The sequence below is a fragment of the Leopardus geoffroyi genome, chromosome D2 (genome assembly GCF_018350155.1).
Source record: "Leopardus geoffroyi isolate Oge1 chromosome D2, O.geoffroyi_Oge1_pat1.0, whole genome shotgun sequence".
Lineage (NCBI taxonomy): Eukaryota > Metazoa > Chordata > Mammalia > Carnivora > Felidae > Leopardus > Leopardus geoffroyi.
Window position 1 is genome coordinate 82,608,706 of NC_059334.1, and position 16,787 is coordinate 82,625,492.

At 47.5% G+C, this 16,787-nt stretch overlaps 1 protein-coding gene across 4 annotated transcripts in view; it reads right to left on the reverse strand.

Moving 5' to 3' along the window:
* CD2H10orf90 (chromosome D2 C10orf90 homolog) overlaps positions 1–16,526 on the reverse strand; it is a 220,863-nt gene extending 204,337 nt beyond the window's left edge. The window contains exon 1 of one of the 4 annotated variants that reach the window (XM_045439227.1): positions 15,028–16,526. In XM_045439227.1, the coding sequence (XP_045295183.1) occupies positions 15,028–15,267 (240 nt within the window). In that variant the 5' untranslated portion in view covers positions 15,268–16,526. The remainder of the gene's footprint in view (positions 1–15,027) is intronic. The other 3 variants (XM_045439216.1, XM_045439217.1, XM_045439219.1) reach the window with 3 other exon arrangements.
* Between the last annotated feature and the right edge of the window lie 261 nt (positions 16,527–16,787).

The window sequence follows — 16,787 nt, forward strand, 5'->3', positions numbered from 1 at the left end:
GGGTCCTCGACGGCTGGAGAACAGAATAATAACAACAACAACGAGAACTATAATAATACACAACAGAGTGCTTATCAAGTGCCAGGCGCCACGCTCAATGCTTCATGGGCGTTGGGGGATCTCCATGGCAACAGCAGAAGAAAGGTACCACTGCATTCTAGGGGTGAGGAAACGCCACTCTTAGAATTCTGCTTAATGATGGCACCAATAATCATAAGATAAACAACGAAGCGTTACTGAGCCATCTCGATGAGCCAATCTCTGCCCTCAGCACTTTTCATATACCACTTTATTCAACCCCCACAAAGGCACCAGATGAAGGGACTATTATCAACTTCATTTTGTCTAGGAAGGAATCCTGGAGCAGGTAAGAGTTCATGCAAAGTCAGAATTAAGAAATGGCAGTCAGGATAAAAAAATCTACATTTACCTGAGTCAGGGCCTCAGCCCTCACCTCCCTGCTACCCCAAGAGAATATCATCCATTTAATGAAGATGCCAAAAGTTGTAATGGAAACTTATTACGGTCACACACACACACACACACCGCTGACTGATTTCAGTTACAGACGTACCAGACTCAGCAAAAGTAAAGTGGCAGAAAGCAGATCAGTGGTTGCCCAGGGTGGAGCTGGGGAAGGTGTTAAGTGCAAAGGGCATGAGGGAAATTTCTGGGTCGTGGACGTGCCCTCCATCATGATTTGGTGCTGGTTACATGACTGGATGCATTTGTCAAAACAAAATGAACTGTACACATATAGAATGTATGAATATTAATGTATGTAAATTGTACGTAAGGCTGAATTTTTTTTTTAAGTATCATGAATAACCTCCAATTTAGCTTAGAGTTTCAACTTAACACAGAGTGAGTGAGAGAAAAAGACAGGGACCCTGACCTCAGAGATCTCATCTAGTGACAGAGAATCATCTTAATGCATTTATAAATACAAGTTAGGGCAGGGGCAGCTTCACAGGCGTGAGACCCAGGCAGCGGGCACAGGGACCTACACTCAGAAGGGCCACAAGTGGCTTTGATGTCACCATCTTGAACTTCTTTTCATTGTGGTAAGATATACATAGCATAGCAAGCGCCTAATTCAGCAGAACTAAGTACATTCATCAGGTTCTGCGATCATCACCACTGTCTGTCTCCAGAACTTTTTTTTTCATCCCCACAAACTGAAACTCTGTGCTGCTAAACAGTGATTTCCCACTCTCCCCTCCCCACGGCCCTGGCAGACAGCCGTCCACTTTCTGTCTCGGCGAATGTAACTATTCCGGGTACCTCGTGAAAGGAGAGACCATCCATACTTGTCCTTTGGCGGCTGGCTTATTTGACTTAGCGGAACATCATCCAGGCCCATCCGTGTCGGAGGCGAGGCTGCCTCTCGCTGTGTTGATGATGTCCTTTCATGCACACAAGTTTTTCATGTTTGATGAAGTCCAATTTATCGGGTTTTGTCCTCTGTAGCCAGTGCTTTGGTATCGCCACCTTGAGTTTTTAAATAATTTTATCTTTGAACTTGTGTTTTGTAAATGAAATCCCAAGGGACGGGGGAGCAAACGTGGGAGCAGAAGACAAGTCAAAGGTGTGTGTTTCCTGATTTCCTTGCTGCCCCAGGCACAGATGGCACTCAGGCGTCCCTCACGCACAAAACTCTGGTGACCCCCTCACTCCGGTCTGAGTGGCTAAAGTGAAAAATCAGGAGGGGCGCCTGGGTGGCGCAGTCGGTTAAGCATCCGACTTCAGCCAGGTCACGATCTCGCGGTCCGTGAGTTCGAGCCCCGCGTCGGGCTCTGGACTGATGGCTCAGAGCCTGGAGCCTGTTTCCGATTCTGTGTCTCCCTCTCTCTCTGCCCCTCCCCCGTTCATGCTGTGTCTCTCTCTGTCCCAAAAATAAATAAACGTTGAAAAAAAAAATTTAAAAAAAAAAAAAAAAAGAAAAATCAGGAGACTATAGATGCTGGCGAGGATGTGGAGAAACGGGAACCCTCTTGCACTGTTGGTGGGAATGCACACTGGTGCAGCCGCTCTGGAAAACAGTGTGGAGTTTCCTCAAAAAATTAAAAATAGATCTACCCTATGACCCTGAAATAGCACTGCTAGGAATTTACCCAAGGGATACAGGAGTACTGATGCATCGGGGCACTTGTACCCCAATGTTTATAGCGGCACTTTCAACAATCGCCAAATTATGGAAAAAGCCTAAAGAGTCCATCAACTGACGAATGGATAAAGAAGCTGTGGTTTATATATACAATGGAATACTACTTGGCAATGAGAAAGAATGAAATCTGGCCTTTTGTAGCAACGTGGACGGAACTGGAGAGTGTTATGCTAAGTGAAATAAGTCAGGCAGAGAAAGACAGATGCCATATGGTTTCACTCTTATGTGGATCCTGAGGAACTTAACAGAAGACCATGGGGGAGGGGAAGGAAAAAAAAAAAGTTAGAGAGGGAGGGAGCCAAACCATAAGAGACTCTTAAAAACTGAGACTAAACTGAGGGTTGATGGGGGGTGGGAGGGAGGGGAAAGTGGGCGACGGGCATTGAGGAGGGCACCTGTTGGGATGAGCCTTGGGTGTTGTATGGAAACCAATTTGACAATAAATTTCATATTAAAAAAAAAAAACTCTGGTGACCCTACCATGCATGGAAGTTCAGCTGACCGCCCCAAGAAGCCACACTTCCCACTGCATTCTCCAAATCTGGAAAGAAGGCAGTGGGTTTCTGGGAAACACGAATGACCAGGCAACCTTATCATATCTTTTTTTTTTTAATGTTTATTTATTTTTGAACCAGAGAGAGAACTAGCGGGAAAGGGACAGAGAGAGAGAGAGACAGACAGACAGACAGACAGACAGAAGATCCGAAGCGGGCTCTGCACTGACAGCAGAGAGCCCCATGTGGGGCTCAAACCCACAAACCACGAGATCATGACCTGAGCCAAAGTCAGACGCTTAACTGACTGAGCCACTGAGGCGCCCCTGTATCATATCCTTTCTTACTCATGTTACGTCCCCGTGTTAGCCACCTGCTTATGCTGGAGATGATGGCTCCCAAGGAGAGGGAGAGACAGGGCTCCGATATGTCCCTTTTCTCTCAGCCCCTCCTCACTCAGCAGACAACTGGAGGAGTGTTGGTCGAGTGAGATTATATCACAGAATGAGACAAAAATTTGAGTTGATTTTTGCAGTGTTTCCATTGTTCTAGTGAATGCGAGATAGATACATACATGCATGTGTGAGATTAACACAATAAAAACCGTGTCATTTCAGTGATTCCACATATGAGTGAAGGGCTTTTCTATTTGTGTTAGAAATGGCATTAGGTGGCTCAGTCGGTTGGGTGGCCGACTTCGGCTCAGGTCATGATCTCGCGGTCCGTGAGTTCGAGCCCCGCGTCAGGCTCTGTGCTGACAGCTCAGAGCCTGCAGCCTGTTTTGGATTCTGTGTCTCCCTCTCTCTGACCCTCCCCTGTTCATGCTCTGTCTCTCTCTGTCTCAAAAATAAATAAAATGTAAAAAAAAAAAAAAAAAAAAAAAAAGAAAGAAATGGCATTAGGCAGGGACAACTGGGTGGCTCACTCAGTTAGGCGTCCAACTCTTGGTTTTGGCTCAGGTCATGATCTCAGTGCTCAGTGGTTCCATAAGCTCAAGCCCCGCATCGGGTTCTGGGCTGACAGTACAGAGCCTGCTTGGGATTCTCTCTCTCCCTCTCTCTCTGCCCCTCCCCTACACTTGCTGTCTCTGTGTCTCTCAAAATAATAAACTTTAAAAAAAGAGAGAGAGAGAGAGATAAAAATGGCATTAGGCCAAATAAGATGAACATTAAAATTCATGGAAATAATTTAAAATCTTAATTTTTCTTCACTTACACCAACATTCAAAAGCACGTTAAAAACCATCAGGGCAAATCAAGACAGAGACAACGGAAGGAAGGAAACAGACATACTTTTGCACCCTATTTCCCCCCGCTGTTCTAACATGAGGACCATGCATTCATTTTACCCTGGCCCCCACAAAATACATAGTCACACCTGAGAGATTGGCCATATACCATGGAACTATTTCATGCAAAGTCTTCATATTTTTGTTTCCACTTGCTCCTAGGCCCCTCTTTGCACATCCATCAACTGAGACCCCTTCCCTTCGGCACACGTGGCCCGCGTACCACCCCCTGTAACAGGTGTCCTCCAATGCTATCCCAGAACCAAGTGCTGAGAAGCCAGCAGTGGCCAGAACTCATTAGTGAGGAGTTGAGCACATTTGTAGCTAAAATGATGGGTGTCGTGAACTTTCTGTGGCCAGAGGGCTGGATCAGAGGCATCTGACCCCCATCAGAGAGCAGCCACTTAGCACTAACCCACTTGCCGCTGGAGGCAGGCTGCTTTGCTGGGAAGATGCTTCTTGTCTTCAACAGAAAACGGCAAGCAATCTGTTGTCTGCTTGAAGGAAATAATTCCCCCATCTGTCTTCAGCCCTGTTTGTTTCTCCGGCAAATTATTATTCCTAAATTCTACATGCTTTCCAAGGTACTTATTTTTGGAGCTGTCTTAAAGTCCGTTCTCGATGGAGAAGGAGATGAATTAGAACCCCCGAGAGAAAAAGAACTTCTCTATTTGGAAAAGGGTGATGAAACAAAGGACCTCCACTTTGGACCTTCACTCGGGCTACCTAAAGCCGAGGTCTGTCGGTCTCTGCAAAATGAGCGAATCTGTAAGGAGCCCAACAAAGGAGATTTTCTGCATCAGAGAAAGACCCTTGCATGCACAAAGCCCTCAACCGTCACCTACTCTGGCCCCAGCTTTTCATCTCAAACGCACCTCCTGCATTTTTCTTTATCCATTCACCCTTGTGCCCATTCAGTCGGTCACACAGGGGTCCCACAATGTTCTACGTGACCTGGTGCTGGGGACACAGGGCTGACCCAGAGCAGATCAGGGACACCTTTCCTCGTGGACCTCCTCCTAGACAGAGGCTCCAACCTATGTGCCTTCAATTTCAAGGCCTCCTTCAATTTCCTTTTCTCCACAGATACAAACATTCAAAATATAGTGTAGCCAGAATGCTAAGACAGACCCCAAGATTCCCACACACGTCTCACACATTCTCTTTCCTTTCAGGGTGAGTGGAGTCTGTGATCACAATGGGTTCTCACGTCCACAGTGAAGTTATATGGCACAAAGGGCTGTGGAGGTAGAATTAAGGTTGCTGATCAGTTGACGTTGAGTTAATCAAAAGGGAGATTATACCAGGTGGGCCTGACCTAATCAGGTGCGTCTCTAAAAGCAGTCGGAGAGATTCAAAGCAGCAGATTGTCCTTGTATCCATGAGAAAGCAAACATGTTGTGAACTGCCTGTGGCTGGAGCCACGTGGCAAGGACCTGAGGACAGTTTCCAGGAGCTGAGAGTGCCAGCTGACAGCCACCAAGAAAATGGGGACTCAGCCCTACAACCACAGGGAACTGAAATCTGACAAGAATCAGTGATATTGGAAGAGGCCTCCGAGCCTCAAATGAGATCACAGCCTCGTGTGACATCTTGACTCAGCCTGGAAAGACCTCGGTGGAGGGGCTGGCCAACCCACCCCAGCACATCTGGTCGACAAAACTGTGAAATAATAAATACGTGTCATTTTAAGCCACTTGTGTGATCATTTGTTTTGCAGGAATAGCAAAAATAATACAGATAGCATCTGTCAGATAGTTTTTCCCTTTCCTGAGAGCCCATCGGAGCTGAAGCGATCCTACACTAAGTTGACATGATCTCAGCCATAAGTAAATAAACAAACTGCCTCAGTTAATTACACGTGATGACCACCAGGAAACAAACACACCCCTTGCACTGGAGAACCCTGATTGATAATGCTGTGACCACCGCTGGGAAACAATGAAATATATAGTATTTATCAAGGCATGGGCCAATCTTGATGATCTGGCCTCTGCTAATACGTATACCTGACAAGCAATGCGCTGACATGCGTCCCGTTAAAATTGGAAAATTTTCAGCCATTATTTGTCCAAATCATTTTCCTGCTCTCACCCCACCCCCCACTCTGAGATTCTAATTGTATGTGTGTTGGATCTCTTGATATGGATGTTATCCTGTAGGTCACTCAGGCTCTGTTCTCTCTCTTTCTCTCTCCCTCCCTCCCTTCCTCACTCCCTCCTTCTCTCCACTCATTTTCTTCTCTATAAGTTCTGTCTGGTTCATTTTTTATCATCTATTTCTCTCCCCATGATGTGACATGTTTCCATAAACCCCTGAATTTAAAAGCAAAACAACAGACCATGATTGAACCCCACATCAGGCTCTTCACTGAGCATGGAGGCTGCTTGGGATTCTCTCTCTCCCTGTGTCCCTCTCCCCAGCTCATGCTCTCTCTTATTCTCTCTCTCTCTCTCTCTCTCTCGATCTCTCAAGTAAAAAAATAAATAAAAATAAAGGGAAAACAACAGTCTTATAACAGCTTTTTAAAAAATCCTTGCCTGTTTATTCCATCACCTCTGTCATTTATAAATCTGTTTCTATGAATCACGATGTCTCCTGGTTACGTATCATGCTCCCCTGCTCCTTTGAATGTCTAGTAAGCTTTGTCTGGATGCTAGATATTTTTAGTGTTATATTATCACTTGCTGAATTTTGTCATAATCCTTTAAAGAGTGCTGAACCTTGTTCTGGCAGGCACTTAGACTGCTCGCGGAGGAGCTCAAGAAGTGCTTCTAACACTGTTATAGGATGGATGTACACTAGCCTTTACTCCGGGGCTAATTTAGCATACTTCCAAGGCCTGACCCTTTTAGGATCTCTACCGAATTTACCCTGTGCTCCGTGAGGTCTCTCCATCCTGGATGGTGAGGAACTTAATGATCCACTGCCCTGAGTGAGCTCCAAGAAGCGTTCATCTTCTAGCTTCCCAGTAGCTGTTCTTTCCTTGTGAGCTGTTCTTTGTCTGGCCTCATGATTTCTCACTGCACAGGTTAGTTTTTAGCCACAGACCCAACTTCCCCAACTTCTGAACCTCTTTCTCTGCCTGGCTCCCTCCTCTCAGGAACTGTGCCCTGCAAATCCTAGCTGCAATTCTAGACCACTGGGCTCTGCTTAGGTGTGGTCCTCCTGTGCCACTATCCAGGAACTGCCCATCTTTCAGCCTGAAATGTCTTCTCCACCTGTGCCCCACATTCTCACTCTCCCTACCAGTCATAGGAGACGCCCAACCTTCCGTGAAGAACATGCCCGAATGTCTCCTTCCCTGTGCCTCCTTGCTGAGTTCTCCGGACCCACAGCTCAGTGCAGACACCCTGACTCGGCACTCCCTGGGGTGGCTGCCTCCCTCATCAGCATGGGCAGGAAACCTGCCTTCTGGACCGCTGTGTCACCAGCACCTAGCACAGCTCCTGGCACAGAGTAGGTCCTCAATAAATATTTTTTAAAGCAGATCAGCCCAATATTTCCTCTTAACCCACCGGAAAGGGACCTGACATGGGACAGCACAGAGAGGAGTGAGCACCCGTGAGGGACCGAAGGACCAGAAGAAAGCGCTTGGCGAAGAGCTGTAGGAGGGGAACATTCCTACAGCAGAGGGAGAGGTGTATAACTGCCTCTTACCGCCCAATCCCAGCACAGTTGGTTTCGTGCACGGTCAGCCCTGAAGACCCCTGGGCTCCCACCCTCTGCTGTTGGGACAAGCGCAGCTCCCCCCATCCCCACTCCCCAACACCACGCCGGAAGCACAACCTCAGAGTGGGACATAACTGAGGCGGACCCTCCTTCCGCCTCTCCTGTGTCCCCATGCAGCCTGCATCAGCTATCAGGGCTCACAGAACTTTCTCTTTGGAAAAACAGGGCTCATGTGCCTTACACAGCTGTGGTTGAGGATCAATGAGGCAATTCAGGGACCAAACAATGGCCCCTTTTGTTCCATCTCTGTCTCTCGGTGATCCTGGCACACAGCGGCCCAGCCGCTCTCCTCTCGGACCGTGCCTCCCCTCCCCCACTCCGTGCCCCTTCGCTCCTGCCTTCTCAACACAGGCGAGTCCCTTGGACTTCTTGGTTGTTTCCTTGGTTCATGCGGTTAGAAAATAACAGTCTGGACATTCCAGATCACAATTTTAGACCTGAATTGGAATCACCTGGATTTCATGTTAAAAACAGAGGCGTTTCTGGACCCCACCGTTCCCAGAGCCCAGGGATATACCTTCCTAGAACATTCTCCCGAGGATCCTGGGGGACACTAAAGTGTGAAGGCCATTCAGTCCTTCCTGGGGTGGCAAACTCCTTTCCCACCTTGCAGATCTTCTAAGGGAGGGTGCAACTTACATGGAAAATGCCCTGTTGATCCTTCTTGCCTCAGCCCCGGCTCGATTGGGCAGGAAGCAGATGTGTATGGACCCACATTCTCAGTAGTCTCTGGTCAAAGGGGGAATTTGCAGCTGACCGCAGAACTAGGTGGGTTCTGAGTAGAAACTGTACATTCAGCTCAGGGTCAATTTGCTGACTGATGTCTGAGTTGCTTGGGGAGTGGAGGGTACCCTGAGCCAAGAGCACAGAAGGTCCCAAGTCCCTGTCACCTGGCACGCTGAGCGTGGGGAAGAAGGACTGCGGGTATTCACCCCAATGTAAACAGGACTGCTTGCCAGGAGCAGCATCCTCAAAGCACCGGTTACAGTTAGGTTGGTCCCAGGGGCCACGTCTTGGTGCCGTGGCCTTGGCGCAGGGTTGGGGATGGCAGAAAAAGGCCTGTTGGAACTTGAACAGCCACAACTCGCTTGTATGGAATGATGCCTCTCTGCTAGACTGGAGGCTTAGACCTTTATATAACCTCTTGTAATCCCTACAGCAAACCTATGAGGTAGATCTCCTCATGGTTCCACGAACATAGATGGGGAAACCAAGGCTCAAAGTTGTCAACAAAATTTTCAAGGTCACTCATCTAGCAAGACCCCAGAAAGACTCAACCCAGCGCCTTCACACTTAGCCACACCACCCCGTTCATCTTCCACCAGCCCACTCTTGCTTTGGCTGAGACATGGACGTGGGGCCCCACCCATGCCCCATTTCCTGAAGGACGTTGGCCACAACAGTGTCAGATCTCAAGAGACTGCAGGTGTTCTGGATCCAGCTGCACATCACCGATAACAAAACATTCAGAGCGCAGCTAGTTTGGAGACCTCATCAGCACATGTGCTTCCTGATGCAACAAAACTGATTTCAGCCCTCGGACCCCTTGTACCTCCCGAGAACCTTGCCCTCTGACGTCCAGCCTCCCATTGACATATGCAGGGAGGGGCTGGAAGGGTAGGCAGCACTGAGACCCAAGGGTGGTCGCTTCATCATTTCCCTCTTCCTGCATTTGAATGGAGACTACCAGCCACTGTCAGTGGAGGTGAGTGGTTGAGGCTTCCGGGAGGAGCACCAAGGATGCGCTCAGGCAGGAAGCGGGTCCCGGAGATGAGGCAGGGGGTCCTGATCTGTCGATGGGGTGGCAGAGCTAATTGAAATGTTTATTGTCCTGGGGCGCCTGGGTGGCTCAGTCGGTTAAGCATCCAACATCGGCTCAGGTCATGATCTCATGGTTCATGAGTTGGAGCCCCACGTCAGGCTCTGTGCGGACAGCTCGGAGCCTGGAGCCTGCTTCGGATTCTGTGTCTCCCTCTCTCTCTGCCCCTCCCCTGCTTGCGGCCTCTCTCTCTCGTTCTCTCTCTCTCTCTCAAAAATAAATATACACGAAAAGTCTATTGTCCTTTGTCAAATGGCCTTTTCTCAACCCTTTTTACATGGAGAGTTCAGTGCCTTCACTATAGCCAGAGCCACCAGCAGATTAATCTGGCAAAAATCTCATGTGGAGGCCAGGACTACAGGAAGAAAAATGAGATTCTGAAGACTCCAGTCTGCCTACACCTCTCCAGCTTGGTTGGGAAAAGGTAAATCATTTTGCCCCCTCTGATAACTGTGAGAAGAAAGGGAATGTTTGTTTTACTTCCTGTCTTATCTCGCTGACTGCTTCATTCCCTAAAGAAAGTGATCTTGAAGCCCAGGCACTGAAAACTTGAGTATTTTCATCTCCTATGACCTACGGGCTCACCCCAACCACTGGAAAACATTCAGCAAAGCCCAGAGTGGCATTTCTCAAAGCCAGTGGGACATCAAAACCACCCAGGGAGACACTGCTTCCAGCCACGATGGAGTAAACAGACAAAGGCTATGAGGCAACAGCATTCCGACACTGGATACAAAGCAATGGGGGTCTGCAATCCTGGATGGAGGGGACGTGAGAGCAGGGAGCCCTACGACTGTCCCCACCCAGAGGAAGCTTCCAGGCTGCAGAGCAGAAAGGGGAAACTTAAGAGAGCCCAGGAGCCTCACTGAGTGGAGGAGGCAGAGATCGGGACTCAGAGAAGCGGAGGCAGCCAGAATTGGGGGGCTAAATACTGAAAAGGAGTGACCTTCAAGGAAAGAAGAGTTCCGACAACCAGCAATGGGTCCCTCTAGCCTTTGGCCGAATACGGGTCTTCGCATGCTTGAGGGAAAACTTCACGAATCCCAGAAAAAGAATTACCAGGAAGTAGTAGGTCAGACACTTCCAGGACTTAACCCAGAGCTGGAAACAGTTCACATTCCTACTGGCCCTGGTGGAAAGATCTCGCATACACAGGGCATTAAGTAGAGTCCTTGACAGTGGGGCTAAATTAGCCCTAGACCAGGGCTGGGCAATTCCTCGTTGGTGTTGGCAGAAGACTGTCCTGGATGCTGTAGTACATTTAGCAGCATCCCTGGGCTCTACCCAGAAGGTACCAGTAGCAGCTGCCCCAAGCTGTCGAAACCAAAGCATCTCCAGACTTTAACAAATATCACCCAGGGGAAAATCATTACTGACTGAGGACCAATACTCTAGACTAAAGTCTGCTGAAAGTAAGCCTCAAAAGGATCTGACCGTTTTCAAGTAACTTGACCTCATGCCAGAACAAAGTTCAATGCTCTTTAAAAGAATACAACAAGATCAGACACCTGCGCTGGGTCACAATGGCCTTGGCTGGGCTATAGACACATGTAGTTTCTTAAAGTTTACCAAAAAGATAAGCTAAAGAAGATGTGGTATGTACACACAATGGACTATTACTCAGCGATCAAAAAGAATAAAACCTCGCCATTTGCAACAATGTGGATGAAACTCGAGTGTGTTATGCTAAGTGAAATAAGTCAGTTGGAGAAAGACAACTCACATATGATTTCACTCATTTGTGGAATTTAAAAAACAAAACAGATGAACACAGGGGAAGGAAAAATAAGATAAAAACTGAGAGGGAGGCAAACTATAAGAGACTCTTAAGTACAGAGAACAAACCGGGGGTTGATGGAGGGAGTTGGTTGGGGTGATGGGCTAAATGGGGGGTGGGCATGGAGAAGGGCACTTGTTGGGAGGAGCACTGGGTGTTGTATGTAAGAGATGAATCACTGGCTTCTACTCCTAAACCAATATTACACTGTATGTTAACTTGAAGATAGATAGATAGATAGATAGATAGATAGATAGATAAAATTAAATTAAATTAAAATTTAAAAAGTTCACCATAAAAAAATAGCCCAAACGTCTATTGACAGATGAACGGATAAAAATATGTGGTATTTACATGCAATGGAATATTATTCAGGCGTAAAAAATGAAGACAATCCTACCATTTGTGACACCATGGATGAAACTCGAAGACATTATGCTGAAATAGGCCCGTCACAGAAGGACAAATGCTGCACGATTCCACCCACATGAGGTATCTAAACTAGTCAAACTCACAGAAGCAAAAAAACAGGATTGTGGTTGCCAGGGGCCGAGGAAGGGGCAACGGAGAGGCTGGCCGAGAGGGTAGAAAGCTCCAGTTATGCTGGACAGTCCGTCCAGATGAGTAAATGCAGAACTCTGCCACGCCACGCTGCGCCCGTGGTTAACGGCGTGGCATCACACACTTAATGGTAAAAGAACAGATCTCACGTTAAGTACTCTTACCAACAAAAAACAAACAAAAAATTAACATGCAGAAGAACACAAGGAAATATTTAGAGGTGATGGGTATGTCTATTACCTTGATTGTGGTAATGGCGTCACGGGTGTAAACGTATGCCCGAACTCATCAAAATGTATACATCAAATGTGGGCAGTTTTTGCATACAAAAAAATCAGTTTGCCATGATTCTTATATGCAGCCAGAATTGAGCATCACTGCCAAATCCAAAAAAAAAAAAAAAAAAAAGATAAGTAGGAAGATAAAAATAATAGAGGTTTGGGAAAATCTTGAAAAGTATGGCCAAAAGGCGATTACCAAATACGGAAACTTTCTCTGGCTCCTCTAATGATTAAATGTAAGAAATACATTTACAGGACGAGACTTGGCTTGCATGCCCCAGCGTGTGTCTGTCATCAGAAAGTTCTCCACAACCAATTAGAAGATACAAGCACATCTCCGAATTCCATATGGTTCCCTTCCCGAATCAAGTGGAAACCATCCATGCTCTGCTTTTGCAAGGACTCTCAGTCAGAATGTGGCCGTGCCTGCCACACTGACAGCAACCAGAGCTCAAATTACTGAGTTCTGGCTATTTTTATGTCTGAAACTTACCAGGTATCTAAGCAGGGAGAGAAGGACCCTCTGTGTTTTTAATAGTTTGGGGCATTCTGGAGTCAGCAGGGACCAAGGCTTTGCAAACCAGAATCTCCAGCACCCTCACTGCCATCTGCTTCGCATCCTAGTTACCTTTCAGACAACGGATCGGGTGTTTGTTCCTATTACAAGGCAGACTAAGTAAGGGGATGAGTGGCTAGACCATCGCTGGGACAGAGCTAGGCTGATTCACCGCTTATCTCGGAGGAGAGGCAGCGTCTCCAAGCATTAACACAGCCAAGACCAAGGCCATGGTTTTAAGGAAATGCCAGTTTCGGATGTTAAACTCAGCTCCAGCAGATTTGTGAGTCATCACGGGAGGGACTTGAAATCCACGAGGTTTTTGCAGAAACAAAATTTCCAAAATTCATTTTGACTGGAGAAGCAGCTAGTTTCTTTAACCTAGTGTACCTTTGTGCGTGGAGAGCTCATTTTAGTGACCCTGTTCATCTCCCCCCGCCCCCACGAGGTACTTTATGGTCACAGTCCAGGCAGATTAACTGATGGCCTTGGAGTTGGCAAGAGAGAATGAATGGGTGACTGGGGCCAAGTCTGACAGGGCCCAGCGGCTGTTAATTGGGCTCTCTCATCAGTTCAGCTTGGAAATTGAGCAAGGAAGTTGACTTCTTCCTGGATCTCCTAAACTAAACGATATTGACATGCCCTAGTGGGAATAATATGAATAGTTCAATGGATATGGAATATTTTAAATTGTGAAATGTTTGCTTCTAATAGAGCAGATCTCGGAAGTGAGAAGGGCAGGAGGCATGGATCCTATGTTGCTTTTCAAACTTGGCCTGCCCTTGAACAAAGAGGGCCCTGCCCAGACCGCTTCCCAAATCATTCTAGACACAGTGAGGACCACCCAGCTGAACAGCCTGCTGGCTGTGGGAAGGTCTCAGACTGAGTTTAATGTAAGATTTCAGACTCCAGGTTACTCCCGAGCAGAGGGCCCACAACTTCCAACTGTTGGCTGTCACTGGTAGTTTTAGGAGGGGAAGGCGGGGGTTGTTGGGGCCACAAAAAAGTGGCGGCTGTGACTGTCAGTATACTTAAAGCTTTCTACAATCTCCTGCAAAGATGTACTTTTCCACATTGTTACCTTCAGTGTTGCTATAGGAATAAATGAAGTTCCATGCATAAGAAAATAGGGACACAAGAGTTGCTCTTTGTCATTTACGGTTTAAACTAGAGCCAGGAACACTTCTGCAAAATGCATGAGGATATAATTCAACAAGTTTTCCTCTCTCTGGAGGACCGAAAAATAACCTCAATGAAAATTATACAATGATAAAATTCTGTCCCCATCCGATTAATTACTTGTGAATAATAATATCTCTGGTTTCTTTCAATTATATTCTAATTGCACACCTTTTGCTCTGGTTGATTGGGCGATGAACTAATGAACAACTATTACTGAATTTAATTAACACCATTATTTCTGTGGCCTTTATATCTCTGTTGTGAACATGGAAATTCACAATCCCAGGGCTGGAACTGGAAGAAGCCAGCCTTTCACCCTGCAGAACAGGTTCTCGCGTTGCCCTGGAATAAGGAAGCCCAGGGTGGGGAACAAAAGATCAGGGGTATTTGCCAGCATTCATGGGCAGGCCTTCCTAACAACAGCATCAACATTCAGAAAGGCTACCTTTTGGTAAAACATTTAGTAATTTGCATACTGCGTTTATCAAAAGAGGTCAGTAAGCTCTATAGGAGTCAATTACAATGGCATTCGTGATGTATTCCATGTACAATAAAGAGCTGTCAGATTTCATGCGTGTTTACTTTCTGAAAAGATAACCACTCGTGGCTTATACTAGCTTCGGAATGCAACTATGTCTCAGAGCGATGGGTCTGTCTCACTTTGACATTCTAAACTCCAAACTTCTCCTTTTTTTTTCCCTCCACAGAGTAGCTTCTGTTTGAAAATTAGATCTCACCCTGGGAAAAGAAAAGACCATTCTTACAGGCCTAGCTTAAATCATTCTATTTTAATTCGACCAAGGCAGGTCAAAAGATGTTTTTCTGCATAACACACAGAAAACAAACAGGAATCTGTTTTTAAAGACAGGGGATTACTAACTCACAGAAATGTACCGCAGTTTCTAGACGTGGATACAAATGAACTCGGTCACTATTAAATATCGGCAAATGCGGATGTGTGTCCTGTGTAAATCACACTCATCCGATACGCGTCCCCCTTTCCCAAACTCAAAGAGATGACCGCCTCTTCTCCAAATTTGCTGGGGAACACTACAGACAGATGATGAATTTATTAGACCAGATCCAGCACCTGAACTGTCTGCTGGGGAGCACCTCCACGTCCTCCAAATTAGGTTGTGTGCCCACCTTCCTGCCCAGGTTCAGCCATACCTCATATCTGCCAGCTGTCTGCTCAGCTGTCTTCAGGCCTTGGTACATACGGATGACGCAAACTTTGGCTCTTCTCTGGGAGGGGAACCACTTACTCTTCACGAAATCCATGACCATCACATGGTTTTTCAACTCTGTACTAAACGCTTTTATCTGGAAGGTCCGATGCACGGCCTCTTCCCCGTGGCGGGTGGCAAACCCCTTCTGATGACTTTTGGTAGGAATTCCAGAGTGCTGCATGATACCCGGAATCTTGTGACTTCAGCTGGCGAGCCTGGCAAACACAATTTTCTTTGTTTGATCCAGGTATCGAGAGCAGCAGGAGGGACTCGGGAAGGGCGCTCGCTGGGACCTCTCCCGGTGCTTCCAACTCCAGAGCTGGTTGTGCCCAGATCGCAGCTGCCAAGCGTGCGGGATGTGTATGTGGAAACCTTGAGGGTGACCTTTACGTGCCTTAAAAATACTCCGTCTGGCTGCTGTCCATCTGTCTCCGGTGCCTCTACCTGTGTTCTCAGGTCACTCAAAGTCGTCTCTGATTTCAAAGACACATTTCTCTTTCCTGCTGGATTCAAGTTCTGCACGCAGAGCTCGCCGGTTACTGCGAGGTTCAATGTGTTCTCAGCGTCAGACCCCTCAAGTCCAGATGAGTTATTTACAGGACTGTGCAAAGGACCCAGGAGTGATCGCTGCTGCTTTTTAGAATTCCTGCCTTGTCTTACCGGGACCAAAAGGAACGAGTGCAGACTCCTGCCGACACAATGAGTGACCTCAGCCCTGGAGAAGATAAGAAACACGTCCCGGTGAAGAAGAGAGCCAGGCACAGAAGGAGTGACGGCTGCAAGCAGGCATTGGAAGGCAGTGCTCTTGTTAGGAAGCACTGTGTCCCTGGGGGGTGGTGCACTAGCTTAGTGACGGCTCTGGTCCCAAGCCAACCACGCAAAGTCCCGTCACCACCCTGAGCCTCAGTCTCCAGTGAGGAAAATTGAGACAATCGTACGTGCCACTCACAGGGATGCTGGGAGGCTCAGGTGGGCAAGATCGGGGGGACAGAGCAGTGGGTCACAGGGTCACATAGGCTTCATCTCCAAAGTGTGGTTGCGTGTTTTCTGCACAGTTCTCTCTGTACATAGAACGTAGTGAAGGTTTACACGATGCTGAGAATCACTGGCTCGTGAATCATTTGGCAATGCAGGTGTACGATGTAGTCCTTTTCCATCTCACTTCATGTTTTGGGACCACTTCTGTCAACGCAGTAATTCAGAGGTGAAAATTACAAGCCTCGGATCAAGTGTTGGGCCAGGAGAAAACTGACGACAAGCACGGTGGCCGTGCTCCATGCACGGCACCCTCCTCTGCAGGGGACTGACTCCCTCTTGGTTTTCAGCACAGATGCCCCTTGAACAACCCTCCAGCCCCACCTGAAAGCTGTGGGGGAGGCCGAATGAAGAAGTGACTCCAAATGCCTTTCCTGAGACAGAGCATCAGTCCCTGGCCCGGGACCACACCCCCTCCTGCAGCAGGCAGGGACTAGCACTTAGGCTGGGAATGCTAAACACCCCCCTTTTGAGGCAATGGGAATGTGGAAGCCGAGAACGAAAGCAAAGAAGGAGAGGGAAAGACTTTAGAGACAATGGAGTCCAACCTTCCCCTTTGAGTGTTAAGACACCAGACCCGCAGACATTCACTATGATCCATGTGGTGAAGTGGGGTTTACTGCGCCTTAAGCCGAACACTGTGGGTTCTCCCTGTGGTCCTCCCAG